Source organism: Lolium perenne, chromosome 4, assembly GCF_019359855.2.
Source record: "Lolium perenne isolate Kyuss_39 chromosome 4, Kyuss_2.0, whole genome shotgun sequence".
NCBI lineage: Eukaryota > Viridiplantae > Streptophyta > Magnoliopsida > Poales > Poaceae > Lolium > Lolium perenne.
This window is the reverse complement of record NC_067247.2, coordinates 283,867,159-283,881,545: the sequence shown is the minus strand read 5'-3', so window position 1 is coordinate 283,881,545 and position 14,387 is coordinate 283,867,159. Positions and strand designations below refer to the sequence as shown.

Here is a 14,387-nt window from a genome sequence, read left to right as displayed (position 1 = left end):
TGGATCCAAAGCCGTACAAACTATACATTGCTTGGTTTATAAGGAAAATCAATACGAAAAACACCACAAGTGAGGAGACTCGTCATCCACACAACGCAGCCACCAACGCAATAAACACACCTCCAGCTCCGGGGCCACCGCCCCGACATACCAGCCAGAAAGACCTCTGCATTGCCTGAAGAAGGACCAACTAGGTCAACATACTCATTACACAGATCTCTAAGTCTCCACCCAAGCACCATGCCTTCCCGACCGTCGCCCCGACATAGCAGCCAGATTGATCTTCGCATTGTCGAACCAGGCAGGTCGATGAAACTCGCTGCCTACATAGCCTAAGATCACCACCCAAAACCGCACTAGGCCACACCCCTACCTCATAGGACCATAGATACATGGGAGGTCGAGGCCGCTGCCTCGACAAACCACCACCGTCCGGGGCCGCTGACCCGGCGTTCGCCTCCCTTTACCACAAAGCCAAGCTATCCAGCCACCGCGAACAAGTTGCACCGCGAGGGCCAAGAGCTCCAAGGCGGCACATCCAACAAGGTAGTGACGAGTCTATCACCGCCGCCCGCTCCCAGTGGAGCTTAGGTTTCCACCTGGAGATGTCAAAACCACTCAAGTCGATCGGAATCGAAGCTTCACAACGATGCAAATAAGAATGAGAACGGCACACGGAGGCGCCGCCGTCATCGACATCGACTGGAGTTTGTGCTAGGCTTTCGCCCGAAGCTCAATCTGATGCGAAGCCAAGAGGAGTAACAATCCACGCAATGAGGCTTTGCAGCCACTCATCGAGCTCACTTGCATCGTCGTCCTCGCCTATAACAAGTTGCATGTATTAACCTAGGTGGAAACGATGACCCTTTGGGGTCTCGTGTTGCATGTTATATAGGTGGAGAAGCCCCACGATGGCGTGTACATGTAGGACACGTAGACATGTTGGAGTACTACTCCATACAGTATACGTGTCAAGGTCTTATTACATCTAATACCCCCCCTAATCTAAACTACGGAGGACGACGAAGAAGATTTAGATTATGACGAAACTCTTGTAGATTCTTGACAGGAACATCGTTGCTCACTCCTCATCAGGTCTTCACCTCTCCCAAAAAACAATATGCACTTGACATAATTCAGCGCGCTGCAATGACAAATTGTAATCCTATCAACGCTCATGTTGATTCTGGTTCTAACCTTCTCAATAATCCTACACTCTACCAGATTCTAACCAGTGTAGCTCTTAAGTATCTCACGTTTACTGGCCCTAGCAAACTAGTGGAATATAGAGGTGACACCAAAACACCTAGATTGACAATTTCCATATGAGAGAGAGAGAGAGAGAGAAACCTGGGACATTCATTTCTCGATCAACTCTTATGTTCAATCAGATTCATAAAGCATCAACAAATTGCCTATACATGCATTGCCTATATGTTTTTCAAAAGCTATTAATATCTTAGTCTAATATGAATCAATCTTCATTTGATGGCAATATATGACCCTATGTTCAGTCGGTAATGGAACAAAACCTACATCTTATGGTGGAAAACAAAATGATTTGGTTCCTTCAATATACTAATACATTACATGATCCACAGTAAGGGCTCCTTTGATTCATAGGGTAAAAAAAACATTGAAATATAAAAGATCTAGGATTGGAATGTCATGTCTACTTGATTCCTATGAGAAGAACATGTGTCTTTAATTGTAGCAAAGGAATTTTCCATGAGGTATGACCTAATGTTTTTTCATAGGATTTACACTACAAAGTTTCTATAGGATTAGTTTCTATGGGATATGTTCCTATGATCGAATCAAATAGCTTGTGCATGAAATTTTTCATATGATTCAAATCTTACACAATTTCAATAAAAAGCTTATGATTAATATGAATAAAAGTAGACATAAGCATTAACTACACATGCCACAAAAAATCATGTAAATGAAAAAGAATTGGATGATGTATCATAGAGAATAGATGGTAGGAATCATTGTGGCTGCTGCTAGTAGTATGAATAATGTGTATGATGATGAGTGAGACATTTTGTAGACCGGGCTACATGTAGCTCGTTTTTTTGAAAAAAAAATGAAAATGGAATTTAAAGTTGCAAAAGGTTCTAAAAATTATAGATGTAGATGTAGGTAATGATGTATTTTATAAACATGCAAAATTTAAAATCTAAATAGTTTATGTTTTAGGATCTGTAAAAATACAAATATGGAAATCTGAAGTAGTGAACAACGCAAATTTTCAAACCTACAAAAACTATCATATTTTTTCATTTTTGTGTGGGTGGCCCAAAATACAGGTGGCTTTGAGTTGAGATTTTACACGTTGGTAGACCACATCATCATGAGGATCTTGATTATTTTTTCAGATTTGAAACTCTAAAATGTCATTGTCAAAATTTTATAAGAAACCAGCATGCATGTAGCCCAAGCTACATTTGTAGTTTCATGTACGATGTTGTACTGGTCATGCTCTTCCTGCACATGTATGTCACTAACTTAAGATTTAGTAACCAAACATAGATTTTAAAAGTAAGCGATGTACCATCCTCTCAATAAATTGAATGAATCACATACTTAGTCATTTTCCATCAATGCCACACTTTGTATCTTTGTCCTACCATGTTGGAGAAATTAGCTAATTATTTACATGAGAATAATATGACACAAGGATGGTGCCATGTTGGACCTTTCTAATAGAGTTATGATATTCCCGTGAATTCACCACGATGTTCCTTTAGTTGTCTCCCTTTCGAATCCATTGACGAAAAGAGTCTTCGGTTCTTGTATTTTTTTTGGCAGATTCCTAGGCGAAAGCAATTCCTGGTCTAACTTATTCAAAAAAATTATTTCAGAATATGATCCCTACGTTTGGCGCCATCAAGAATGGAGTTGAATTTGCCGTGGGTCAGATTAGGAATTAGTTTCACCAGATTCATAAAAAATATACTCGGTTCTTATTATGTGGAATCCATCCTTCTTGCATGTTGGAAATAATGGTTTCAAAAAATTCTTTTCTCCTTTAGCCGCGAGACGGATGCGGTCATGCGGTGAGTATGACTATGGCGGATGTATTCAGTTGTGAGTGGGGATGGGAGATGATAGATGAGAAGATTTTGCACAACAATTGACACAAAAAATTGTAAGATTCAGTAGAGGATCGCGACATGGAAGGAAGAAGATTATAATGTGTCGATGAATTCTCATCGTTTCGTGCAACCACGTTCTATGTGTTATCTCATTGTAAAACGTCTTTGTGTATAGTGCTATCTATGCATGACGTGGATACGAATTATAGATGACTGCCGTCTAAACTAAATAACTAATGCACGTGCCCTACCGTCGGTGAGCCCAGCGCGCCCAACACCCAACCGGTCGGAAGCTTCCTAAGTCACTCACCCACGACAGACGCACCAATAGCGGCACGCCACGTGAGCCCAGCCACATCAATTCCCACGTCCACCTTCACCGACCAGTGGGCCCAATCTACTCACCTGTCCCACGGGACAGAGACACGTCGACCCGCTCCAATAAATCCTCCCCCACACGCGCTTCCAATTCCTCCCAGTCCTCTCTCCCCTCTCTCCAATTCCCAATTCGAAGGCTGATATCCTGCGCCGGTCAGCGTCGGCGGCGAGGCTAGGCGGTCCCCTGCGGCGGAGGCGATGGCGGCCACGGGCAAGTTCAACCGGAGCAACCCGGCAGTGAAGCGGATCCTGCAGGAGGTCAAGGAGATGCAGTCCAATCCCTCGCCAGACTTCATGGCCCTCCCCCTCGAGGTCCCAATCCCGATCCCTCTCCCCCCAACCTTTTCCCCAAGTTTTATCCGATCTGGTCCTCTAGGTCCAAATCGAATGTTAGTTAGGCAACCTTAGGTTTTAACGTCAATTTCTTGCGTGCGGAAATTTCGGTGCTGGATTTTGTCCCGTTTGCCTTTAGGCGTGTCCGCGTTATGCGCAAATATTAAATACATGTGTTTCTTCGTCAATTGAGTGTTGAATCGGAAAGTGAAACGGCTGTAGTTTCGAGGACGTTTAAACTAGATATTATATGAAACTCATTGCCGCAATTTGGTTGACAATGATCGCCTTATTCTAATTTACAACGTCAGTGTCCGAACAGGAGGACATTTTCGAGTGGCAATTTGCCATCCTGGGCCCACGAGACAGCGAGTTTGAGGGAGGAATCTACCACGGGAGGATTCAGTTGCCCTCGGACTACCCGTTCAAGCCACCGTCCTTCATGCTGCTCACGGTCTGCAGTTGCTGTGTCTTAATTTCCTGCCTGCCTTTAGTTCGGCATATGCCTTCGTGGGCTGCTGTTTAACGTTACTCTGTCTTTTCACCTTTTGCTGCAGCCAAGTGGAAGATTTGAGACTCAGAAGAAGATATGTTTGAGCATATCAAATTACCACCCCGAGCATTGGCAGCCATCATGGAGTGGTGAGTGGTCATTTGTTTGTAAAATGGATCCTCAATAAGCTCTTATATAAAGATAAAGGACAACTCAAATGCATTGAGTAGCACCATATTCGTAGTTGATAGGGATTTGGTTTTTCCTCTATGTCTTCGTAGTTTATTGTGGTGTAAGTACTTCTCTATAAAACATGTATTCTACTTCTCTATCAAATTAACATGCATTCTACTTTCCTATGATTCTTAAGGTGAATCTGTGTAGTAGGATTGCTCTTTTTTAACAACATGCTTTAAATGATGTAGGTATCTGGCACGTGCATGCTTAATTCAAATGTTGTAGTTTCCATATTTGTTGGTTATATAATTGCTAGGATAAGCCTAGTATATGACCACCCATTGAACTTTAAACAAGAACCAAATATTGCATGCTATCATTTTCACCTTTATATATTGGGCGCCATTTCGTATTATACAATATATGAGTGCCAAGGAAATGGTTCTTTGCGGGGTTGTCCTATGTTTCTTAGTCCGATAACCTGGCAATTGTTGTAAAATAAGCAATCTTCATATAATTATCACTATACCTAGGTTAGTAAAAGCATTATCTGGTTTTTAAGGTTTGGTTGCAAACATGCCGAGAAGTCAAGATATCTTACTTTGTTGACAACTTCACGTTTGGTTGGGAATTTATTTCTCCACTTGTTATAGTCTTGACTCCGGAGTAGGTTAAATGATAAATCATTTTAGATATAGGAACTCATCACTCTTCTGGTGGGTCTTAACACCATACATTTGCGAACTGATATATCGATGTTTTTCTTAATGTATCTATCATATTCGCTTTCCTGATTGTTGTTTTTGGCCCACAAAAGTTTTCTTCTCGTCTATGTATAGGAGCTTTCTTTTTCTTTCTTTCTTGTTGATATGATTTATCCACAGCTGAGCCAAACTATGTGTTGCAGTTCGCACAGCACTAGTAGCGTTAATTGCTTTCATGCCGACAAATCCTGGTGGAGCATTGGGTTCGCTGGACTACAAAAAGGAAGATAGACGGGCACTAGCTATCAAAGCACGTGAAACACCACCAAAGTTTGGCTCCCCAGAACGCCAAAGAGTAATTGATGAGGTAAATTTGCAACACTTTCAAGAACCTTTAAAGTTTAAACACGCCCCGTCTTTTTTTCTTTGACACAGTGAACTGTTTTTGACACAATTAACTGTTGCAAACACAGATCCATGAGCAAATGCTCAGTAAAGCTCCAGCTGTTCCTCAAGCTCCAGCTGTTCCTCAATTGCTGACAAATGGCTCTGACGAGGAGACCAACAAGTTAACCCCGCCAGATGTTTCTGGTGAACATGCTGGCAATGCAGCTGAAGGTGTCAACACTTCAGGCTCAAGCTCTGGCTCTGCTACTGACCTTCCAAAGCCTGATTCGGAGTCGGAAGTTGCAGAGAACATTATCCAACCTCAGTCAGATGTAATCCCCAGGGACAGCAGTCCAAGAGTTGTTGTGGCACAACAGAATCCTGTTGTTACAATCCAGAAGCCAAAGCATGACAGGCTATTGACGTTGGCTGCATTTGGGCTGACTCTTGCTATTATGGCCCTTGTGATAAAGAAGTTCTTCAAAATCAATGGTCTGGCTGGTTACATCGAGGGAAAGTTTTAGTTAGGTTTGTGCATAAGTTGACAAGAGGAGTTACCCGTGTTCTGCATCCGAGCGGCTATGTTATGTTCGCATAAGCTATAAACCCCTAAGAATTGTAAATGGTTGTTATCTAGCTACAGATGAAGTTGAAAGCGAGATGGTGGTACCACCCGTACCCTACTGTATGTAGTACTGATGGAAACTTGTTACTACATGATATTTCATCATTATATGTGTGGAGTGTCGTTCTCTGGCTTAAGTTTTGCGTTGCCTGATTCCCTGAAATCTGTCTGCTCTTTGAAGCTCAAAGCTGACCAACAATTCATTGCAAAAACAGATACAGATTCCATGTTGGATCCCAACGACACGAGAGATCCAACCTATATTCCGGCGGGATCTCTGCAAAGATTAGCTTCAATCCAGTTAGGGAGCCGATGAATTCTGTTGGAGTCTTTACCAAAAATGGTATATTTTCGGTTAGCTCTATGTACAAAGCTTTAATTATACCAAGTTAACCGGTTGTTAATAATAAATTCATCTGGAAGATGAAAATACCGCTGAAAACAAGTTTTTGCATGCTATCTTCATCGGGGTGTGATTTTTAACTAGGGATTTCTATTTTCGTGCCCTCGGTTCCTTAGTTGTGCTCAGTTTTCCCCAGCTCCTTAGTTTTTCTTCAGTTTTTCCCAAGTCCTTGTTTGAAACCCGCAGAAGCAGCTCAGACGGCAGGATTCCCGTTAAGTTGACCGTTCCGTGCTGACGTGTGGGGCCGCGTCGTGTGGGCCCTCGTCGCGTGGGGCTGGTAGAAAGGGACCGCATGGGACAGGACGAGATAGCGTTTGGTTGCACGTGAGCAGGAGCTCAGTTTTGTCTCTCTCGGCCCAAATTGGCATTTTCCCTTTTAAGAGCACCTTTTCCCCTCTTTCTCTTTCTGTCTTTTTCACCAAATTAGTATCAAATCTAGAGAAGTTTCTATTTCTGCCTTTTGACCCTCGTTTTTTGCCCAATATGGCAGCAAATCTAGAAGCTAGTATATGATAAATTCACAGCAGCATAATCAGAAAACTAAGTATAATACATAAACTGCATACAGCAGCCAAAAGCAGCCAATAACATTGTTAATGTTCACGACAAACTAAGATGAAAAAAAATAAAAGACGCACGCAATGTATGGCCAGCTAGAAGATTCCTCATTGCTCATATATTTCTTCGTCGCCCCATTCGTGCATTATCCTAAGGAAATATTCATTGAACTCCTTCCGTCTGCAGTGTGCGGCCAATACATCCTCCAGATGGTATGGCCTGTGTTCATTTCTCAGACCGTAGTTTCCCATTCTATCCACATATCGTGGCCACTAATCCCAGGCCTTTGTATCATGAATGTACTCTCTGATATAACCCAAATCGGCGTAGTAGATGCAGCCAGGTAGAAGTGTCGGGTGCACTCTGGTGTCGATGGAGATACACCGGATATAATGCACGAAGAAGGCATGACTGCCAATGTTACTGACCGGATGGAGAGAGCGGCTCTGAGTGTCCACACGGTACACCAATGGTTGGTCCTCCAAAAGCATGTTGTTCAACAACACAAGCAGCAGATCATCATCCGACTTCACAAGATAGAATTTGTCATTTCCAAGTTGTGGAAATGAAATTAGTGTCTCCATCTTGACAGTGCTCGCGCGCTGCTGCAACTGTACATTGGTGCACACTATTCTTCCGGACTCAAAATTATCCACAGCTATTGCATACAGTTCACCATTGAACGGGGTAATGCAACGCAAACTATGGTTCTCCATCGAAAAACTACCATCTCCCCAATCTTCATATATATCCTTAGTTGGAGTGCTCTCATCGACCCAACTAATTTCGTTCGGGTAATGTGAGCAAACGAAGACCATAGTCGGGGATTTGATTACAGCGACTGAATTCAGAAAAACAGATGGCATCTGCGCCTTAAACATAGTGTTTGATGCCTTTGTGAGTGGGTTCAGAAGCCGTATCTTGTGCGGCGGGTTCTTCTGGGCAAGCACGATGACACCACGGCAAAAGCCGACGAAGTAGTATCTAAAATATATTGATGAAGATAACATTCAACACTAAGATTGAAAATAAGAATATATTAACCCTATAGATATGGAGGAATTTGGAGGAATTTGAACCTTGCACGAACTTCCGATAGATCTATGGTGACGTAACGGGATGTGCTGAGTTGGAGGAAGGTGAACTCAGCGGCGCGTGGAAGGGCGTGGTCTACCATGATCCATTCGTGCAGGTGCACGTCGGGCTCAGGTAAACCTGAGCGCCAATTTCTACAGACTTGCCTCATAGCAGAGTAGGCGTCCACGTACTCCTCATTCGCCGATGGCATTCGCCGATCTTGTGAAGTGGTCCGTCACCCACGAGAGAGGCCCAGCTCACGGAGGCGCCGCGCTTGGATGCGCCGCCCTCGGAGGCGACGGGCTCGGCGGCGACGGGCTCTGAGGCGCCGGGCTCGGCGGCGACGGGCTTGGAGGCGACGGGCTTGGAGGCGATGGGCTCGGAGGCGACGGGCTCGGAGGCGACGGGCTCGGCGGCGAAGGGCTCGGATGCGACGGGCTCAGATGCGACGGGCTCGGCGGCGACGGGCTCGGATGCGACGGGCTCGGAGGCGACGGGCTCGGGGGCGATGGCCGCCGGCGCATTCTTCTTCTCCATCGCCGGCAGGGCTCGTACGGCGGTTGGGGTTTTTCCTTCGATTTGGAGAAGTTGATGGGACGTGAGAGGCGTGGTTTCGTGCGTGAGCGAGAATGAGACGTACTGTGTGCAGAGGGGGGGGAGAGAGGGGCTTACGCGTCCTAAATGCGACCCGCGTCCACTAGTGCACGTTTGCACCGCGACACGCGTCAACAATGGCACGTCTTCCACTTCTGCACCGCAACACGCGTCCTCGAGTCTAACCTTGGAAATTTAGATATACTCAGGTATACCCTCGAGTCATATACTAGCATTTTTTGTGTGCTCAGTTTTCCCCTTGGGTGCTAATACTGGCTAGTGCAATATACTCAGTTTTACCCTCAAGTGGCTGGTCAACAGAGAGTCAACAAATGGGATTAACCAGTTAAATGAGTTATTTAATGTGCAAAAAATTCCGAAAAAGAGTGGCACTTACTCATGGAGTATTTACCACAAGTTGCCACTTCTCAAATCATAGATAAATCATAGATAAATCAAGTTTTACCACAAATTGCCACTTCTCAAATCACCTAGTAGCTATGAAGGTGCATGGTTTTCCACAATAAGCCCTACCCAAAACAGCTTTCCCCAAAACATACTTTGTCTGAATGAGGCCATAATTTTCACACTCATGTATATTTGTATTGCAAATAGTTTGAGGTAGGCCAAGATGGGTTTCATTGTACAAAACACGCATTTTTCATTTTTAAAATCTCATATTTGAATCCCTTGGTCTGTTTACTACTCACTTGCCCTTGGTTTCTTGATACTACTCAGTTTTACCCTCTCCCTTCACAAATTCTCACAGACGCCCAACATTGCCCTAATTGGTCTAGCCCATGTCACGCGGATCGTGCCCGCCGACCGTTGTGAAGGAGGTATGCCCTAGAGGCAATAATAAAGTGGTTATTATTTATATATTTATGTTTATGATAAATGTTTATATATCATGCTATAATTGTATTAACCGAAACATTAGTACATGTGTGATATGTAGACAAACAAAGAGTCCCTAGTATGCCTCTTAACTAGCTTGTTGATTAATGGATGATTAGTTTCATAATCATGAACATTGGATGTTATTAATAACAAGGTTATATCATTGTATGAATGATGTAATGGACACACCCAATTAAGCGTAGCATAAGATCTCGTCATTAAGTTATTTGCTATAAGCTTTCGATACATAGTTACCTAGTCCTTATGACCATGAGATCATGTAAATCACTTATACCGGAAAGGTACTTTGATTACACCAAACACCACTGCGTAAATGGGTGGTTATAAAGGTGGGATTAAGTATCCGGAAAGTATGAGTTGAGGCATATGGATCAACAGTGGGATTTGTCCATCCCGATGACAGATAGATATACTCTGGGCCCTCTCGGTGGAATGTCGTCTAATGTCTTGCAAGCATATGAATAAGTTCATAAGAGACCACATACCACGGTACGAGTAAAGAGTACTTGTCAGGAGACGAGGTTGAACAAGGTATAGAGTGATACCGAAGATCAAACCTCGGACAAGTAAAATATCGCGTGACAAAGGGAATTGGTATCGTATTTGAATGGTTCATTCGATCACTAAAGTCGTCGTTGAATATGTGGGAGCCATTATGGATCTCCAGATCCCGCTATTGGTTATTGGTCGGAGTGAGTACTCAACCATGTCCGCATAGTTCGCGAACCGTAGGGTGACACACTTAAAGTTGGATGTTGAAATGGTAGAACTTGAATATGGAATGGAGTTCGAATATTTGTTCGGAGTCCCGGATGAGATCCCGGACATCACGAGGAGTTCCGGAATGGTCCGGAGAATAAGATTCATATATAGGATGTCATTTTATGTGAATTAAAATGATCCGGAAGGTTCTATGGAAGGTTCTAGAAGGTTCTAGAAAAGTCCGGAAGAAACCACCAAGGAAGGTGGAGTCCCGGAGGGACTCCACCTCCATGGCCGGCCAAACCCTAGAGGGGGAGGAGTCCCAAGTGGACTCCCCCTATGGGGCCGGCCACCCCCCCACATGGAAGGGGGGAATCCCACCCCAAGTGGGATTCCCACCTTGGGTAGGTTTCCCTATCACATGGAAGGTTTTGGGTTCGGGTCTTATTCGGAGACTTGTAGTCCAACACTTGGGGCTTCCACCTATATAATGAGGGGCCAAGGGGAGGGGGCCGGCCACCCAAGAACCACAAGGTGGCCGCACCCCTATAGTGGCCGGCGCCCCCTCTCCCCAAACCCTAGCGGCCTCTCTCCTCCACCACATCCCGCACGCTTAAGCGAAGCTCCGCCGGATTTCTCCACCACCACCGACACCACGCCGTCGTGCTGTCGGATTCAAGAGGAGCTACTACTTCCGCTGCCCGCTGGAACGGGAGGTGGACGTCGTCTTCATCAACAACCGAACGTGTGACCGAGTACGGAGGTGCTGCCCGTTCGTGGCGCCGGAGGGATCGTGATCAAGATCTTCTACGCGCTTTTGCAAGCGGCAAGTGAACGTCTACCGCAGCAACAAGAGCCTCCTCTTGTAGGCTTTGGAATCTCTTCAAGGGTGAGACTCGATAAACCCCTCGTTGCTACCGTCTTCTAGATTGCATCTTGGCTTGGATTGCGTGTTCGCGGTAGGAATTTTTTTGTTTTCTATACAACGTTATCCTACAGTGGTATCAGAGCCGTGTCTATGCATAGATGGTTGCACGAGTAGAACACAATGGTTTTGTGGGCGTTGATGCTCTCGTTATCTTTAGTTTGAGTACTTTGCATCTTTGTGGCATAGTGGGATGAAGCGGCTCGGACTAACTTTACATGACCGCGTTCATGAGACTTGTTCCTCGTTCGACATGCAACTTGTATTGCATAAGAGGCTTTGCGGGTGTCTGTCTCTCCTACTATAGTGAAGATTCAATTTACTCTTCTATTGAAAACATTAGTATCAATGTTGTGGTTCATGTTCGTAGGTAGATTAGATCTCTATCGAAAACCCTAAACCACGTAAAATATGCAAACCAAATTAGAGACGTCTAACTTGTTTTTGCAGGGTTTGGTGATGTGATATGGCCATAATGTGATGATGAATATGTATGAGATGATCATTATTGTATTGTGGCAACCGGCAGGAGCCTTATGGTTGTCTTTAAATTTCATGTTGAGTAGTATTTCAAAGTAGTTGTAATAGTTGCTACATGGAGGACAATCATGAAGACGGCGCCATTGACCTTGACGCTACGCCGACGATGATGGAGATCATGCCCGAAGATGATGGAGATCATGTCCGTGCTTTGGAGATGAAGATCAAAGGCGCAAAGACAAAAGGGCCATATCATATCACATATGAACTGCATGTGATGTTAATCCTTTTATGCATCTTATTTTGCTTAGATCGCGACGGTAGCATTATAAGATGATCCCTCACTAAAATCTCAAGATAATGAAGTGTTCATCCTTAGTAGCACCGTTGCCAAGACTTGTCGTTTCGAAGCATCTCGTGATGATCGGGTGTGATAGAATCAACAAGTGCATACAACGGGTGCAAGACAGTTTTGCACATGCGGATACTAAGGTGGTCTTGACGAGCCTAGCATGTACAGACATGGTCTCGGAACACGTGATACTGAAAGGTAGAGCATGAATCATATGGTTGATATGATGAACACTTTGAGTGTTCGCCATTGAAATCACACCTTGTCTCGTGATGATCGGACTTAGGTGCGGTGGATTTGGTTCGTGTGATCACTAAGACAATGCGAGGGATATTGTTTTGAGTGGGAGTTCACCTAGATTTTTAGTTATGTTGAATTAAAATTTGAACTCAATTTGTCATAAACTTAGTCTAAACTTTTGCAAATATATGTTGTAGAGATGGCGTCCCCAATCAATTTTAACCAGTTCCTAGAGAAAGAAAAACTTAAGAGCAACGGTAGCAACTTCACCGACTGGTTCCGTCATGTGAGGATCTTCCTCTCTGGCGGAAATCTACAATATGTGCTTGATGCACCGCTAGGTGATCCTCCTGCAGAAACTGAAACCGATGAAGTAAAAGCTGTTTACGAGACTCGGAAAACTCGGTACTCTCAAGTTCAGTGTGCCATCCTGGGCAGTCTGGAATCCTATCTTCAAAAACGTTTTGAGCACCACGATCCTCATGAGTTGATGAAAGAGCTGAAAGCTATTTTTGAGACTCATGCGGCCGTGGAGTGCTATGAAGCATCGAAACATTTCTTCAGCTGTATGATGGAAGAAGGCAGCTCCGTTAGTGAGCACATGCTCGCCATAACCGGGCATGCGAAGAAACTCAGTGACTTGGGAATAGTGATTCCTAACAGACTGGGGATTAATCGTGTCCTTCAATCACTGCCACCAAGTTACAAGAACTTTGTGATGAACTACAATATGCAGAACATGAACAAGGAGTTACCTGAACTCTTTGGCATGCTAAAAGCTGCTGAGATTGAGATCAAGAAAGAGCACCAAGTGTTGATGGTCAACAATACCACCAGTTTCAAGAAACAGGGCAAGTCTAAGGGAAAATTCAAGAAGGGTGCAAGAAAGCTGCCACGCCTCCTATGAAACCTAAGAACGGCCCTAAGCCTGATGCTGAGTGCTATTACTGCAAGGAGAAGGGACACTGGAAGCGTAATTGCTCCAAGTATCTGGCTGATCTGAAGAGCGGCCTTGTCAAGAAGAAGAAAGAAGGTATATCTGATATACATGTTATAGATGTTTATCTCACTGGTTCTCGTTCTTGTACCTGGGTATTTGATACTGGTTCGGTTGCTCATATTTGTAACTCGAAACAGGAACTAAAGAATAAATGAAGACTACTGAAAGATGAAGTGACGATGCGCGTTGGAAATGGATCCAAAGTCGATGTGATCGCTATCGGCACACTTCCTCTACATCTACCTTCGGGATTAGTTTTAAGCCTAAATAATTGTTATTTTGTACCCGCGTTGAGCATGAACATTATATCTGGATCTTGTTTAATGCAAGACGGTTATTCATTCAAGTCTGAGAATAATGGTTGTTCTATTTTTATAAATAATATCTTTTATGGTCGAGCACCAGAAAAGAATGGCTTATTTCTGTTAGATCTCGATAGTAGTGATACGCATATACATAACATTGATGCTAAGCGAATTAAATTGAATGATAATTCTACTTATATGTGGCACTGTCGTCTTGATCATATTGGAGTGAAACACATGAAGAAACTCCATACCGATGGATTACTTGAATCACTTGACTTTGAGTCACTTGATAGATGCGAAGCATGTCTAATGGGTAAAATGACTAAGACTCCATTTTCTGGTATGATGGAGCGAGCTACTGACTTATTGGAAATCATACATACCGATGTGTGCGGACCAATGAGCGTAGCATCGCGCGGTGGTTATCGTTATGTTCTAACCTTCACAGATGATCTGAGTAGATATGGGTATATCTATTTCATGAAACATAAATCCGAAACTTTTGAGAAGTTTAAGGAATTCCAAAGTGAAGTAGAAAATCAACGTAACAAGAAGATTAAATTTCTACGATCTGATCGTGGAGGTGAATATCTGAGTTATGAGTTTGGCATGCATTTAAAGAAATGCGG

The 14,387-nt window shown here is 43.8% G+C and overlaps 1 protein-coding gene across 1 annotated transcript; it reads left to right on the top strand.

The window, feature by feature from the left end:
- The first annotated feature begins 3,564 nt into the window (after positions 1 to 3,564).
- On the top strand, positions 3,565 to 6,335 carry LOC127295608 (ubiquitin-conjugating enzyme E2 32). Its single transcript, XM_051325574.2, has 5 exons — positions 3,565 to 3,791; positions 4,135 to 4,266; positions 4,370 to 4,454; positions 5,390 to 5,553; positions 5,660 to 6,335. The coding sequence occupies exons 1-5, from the start codon at positions 3,678 to 3,680 to the stop codon at positions 6,095 to 6,097; spliced, it is 933 nt and encodes a 310-aa protein (XP_051181534.1). The 5' UTR covers positions 3,565 to 3,677; the 3' UTR covers positions 6,098 to 6,335.
- The last annotated feature ends 8,052 nt before the right edge of the window (positions 6,336 to 14,387 follow it).

Coding starts and splice junctions, on each gene's coding strand:
- LOC127295608 (XM_051325574.2), top strand. CDS start 3,678: ATGGCGGCCACGGGCAAGTTCAACCGGAGCAACCCGGCAGTGAAGCGG. Junction 3,792..4,134: donor TCATGGCCCTCCCCCTCGAG/GTCCCAATCCCG, acceptor GTGTCCGAACAG/GAGGACATTTTCGAGTGGCA. Junction 4,455..5,389: donor TTGGCAGCCATCATGGAGTG/GTGAGTGGTCAT, acceptor TATGTGTTGCAG/TTCGCACAGCACTAGTAGCG.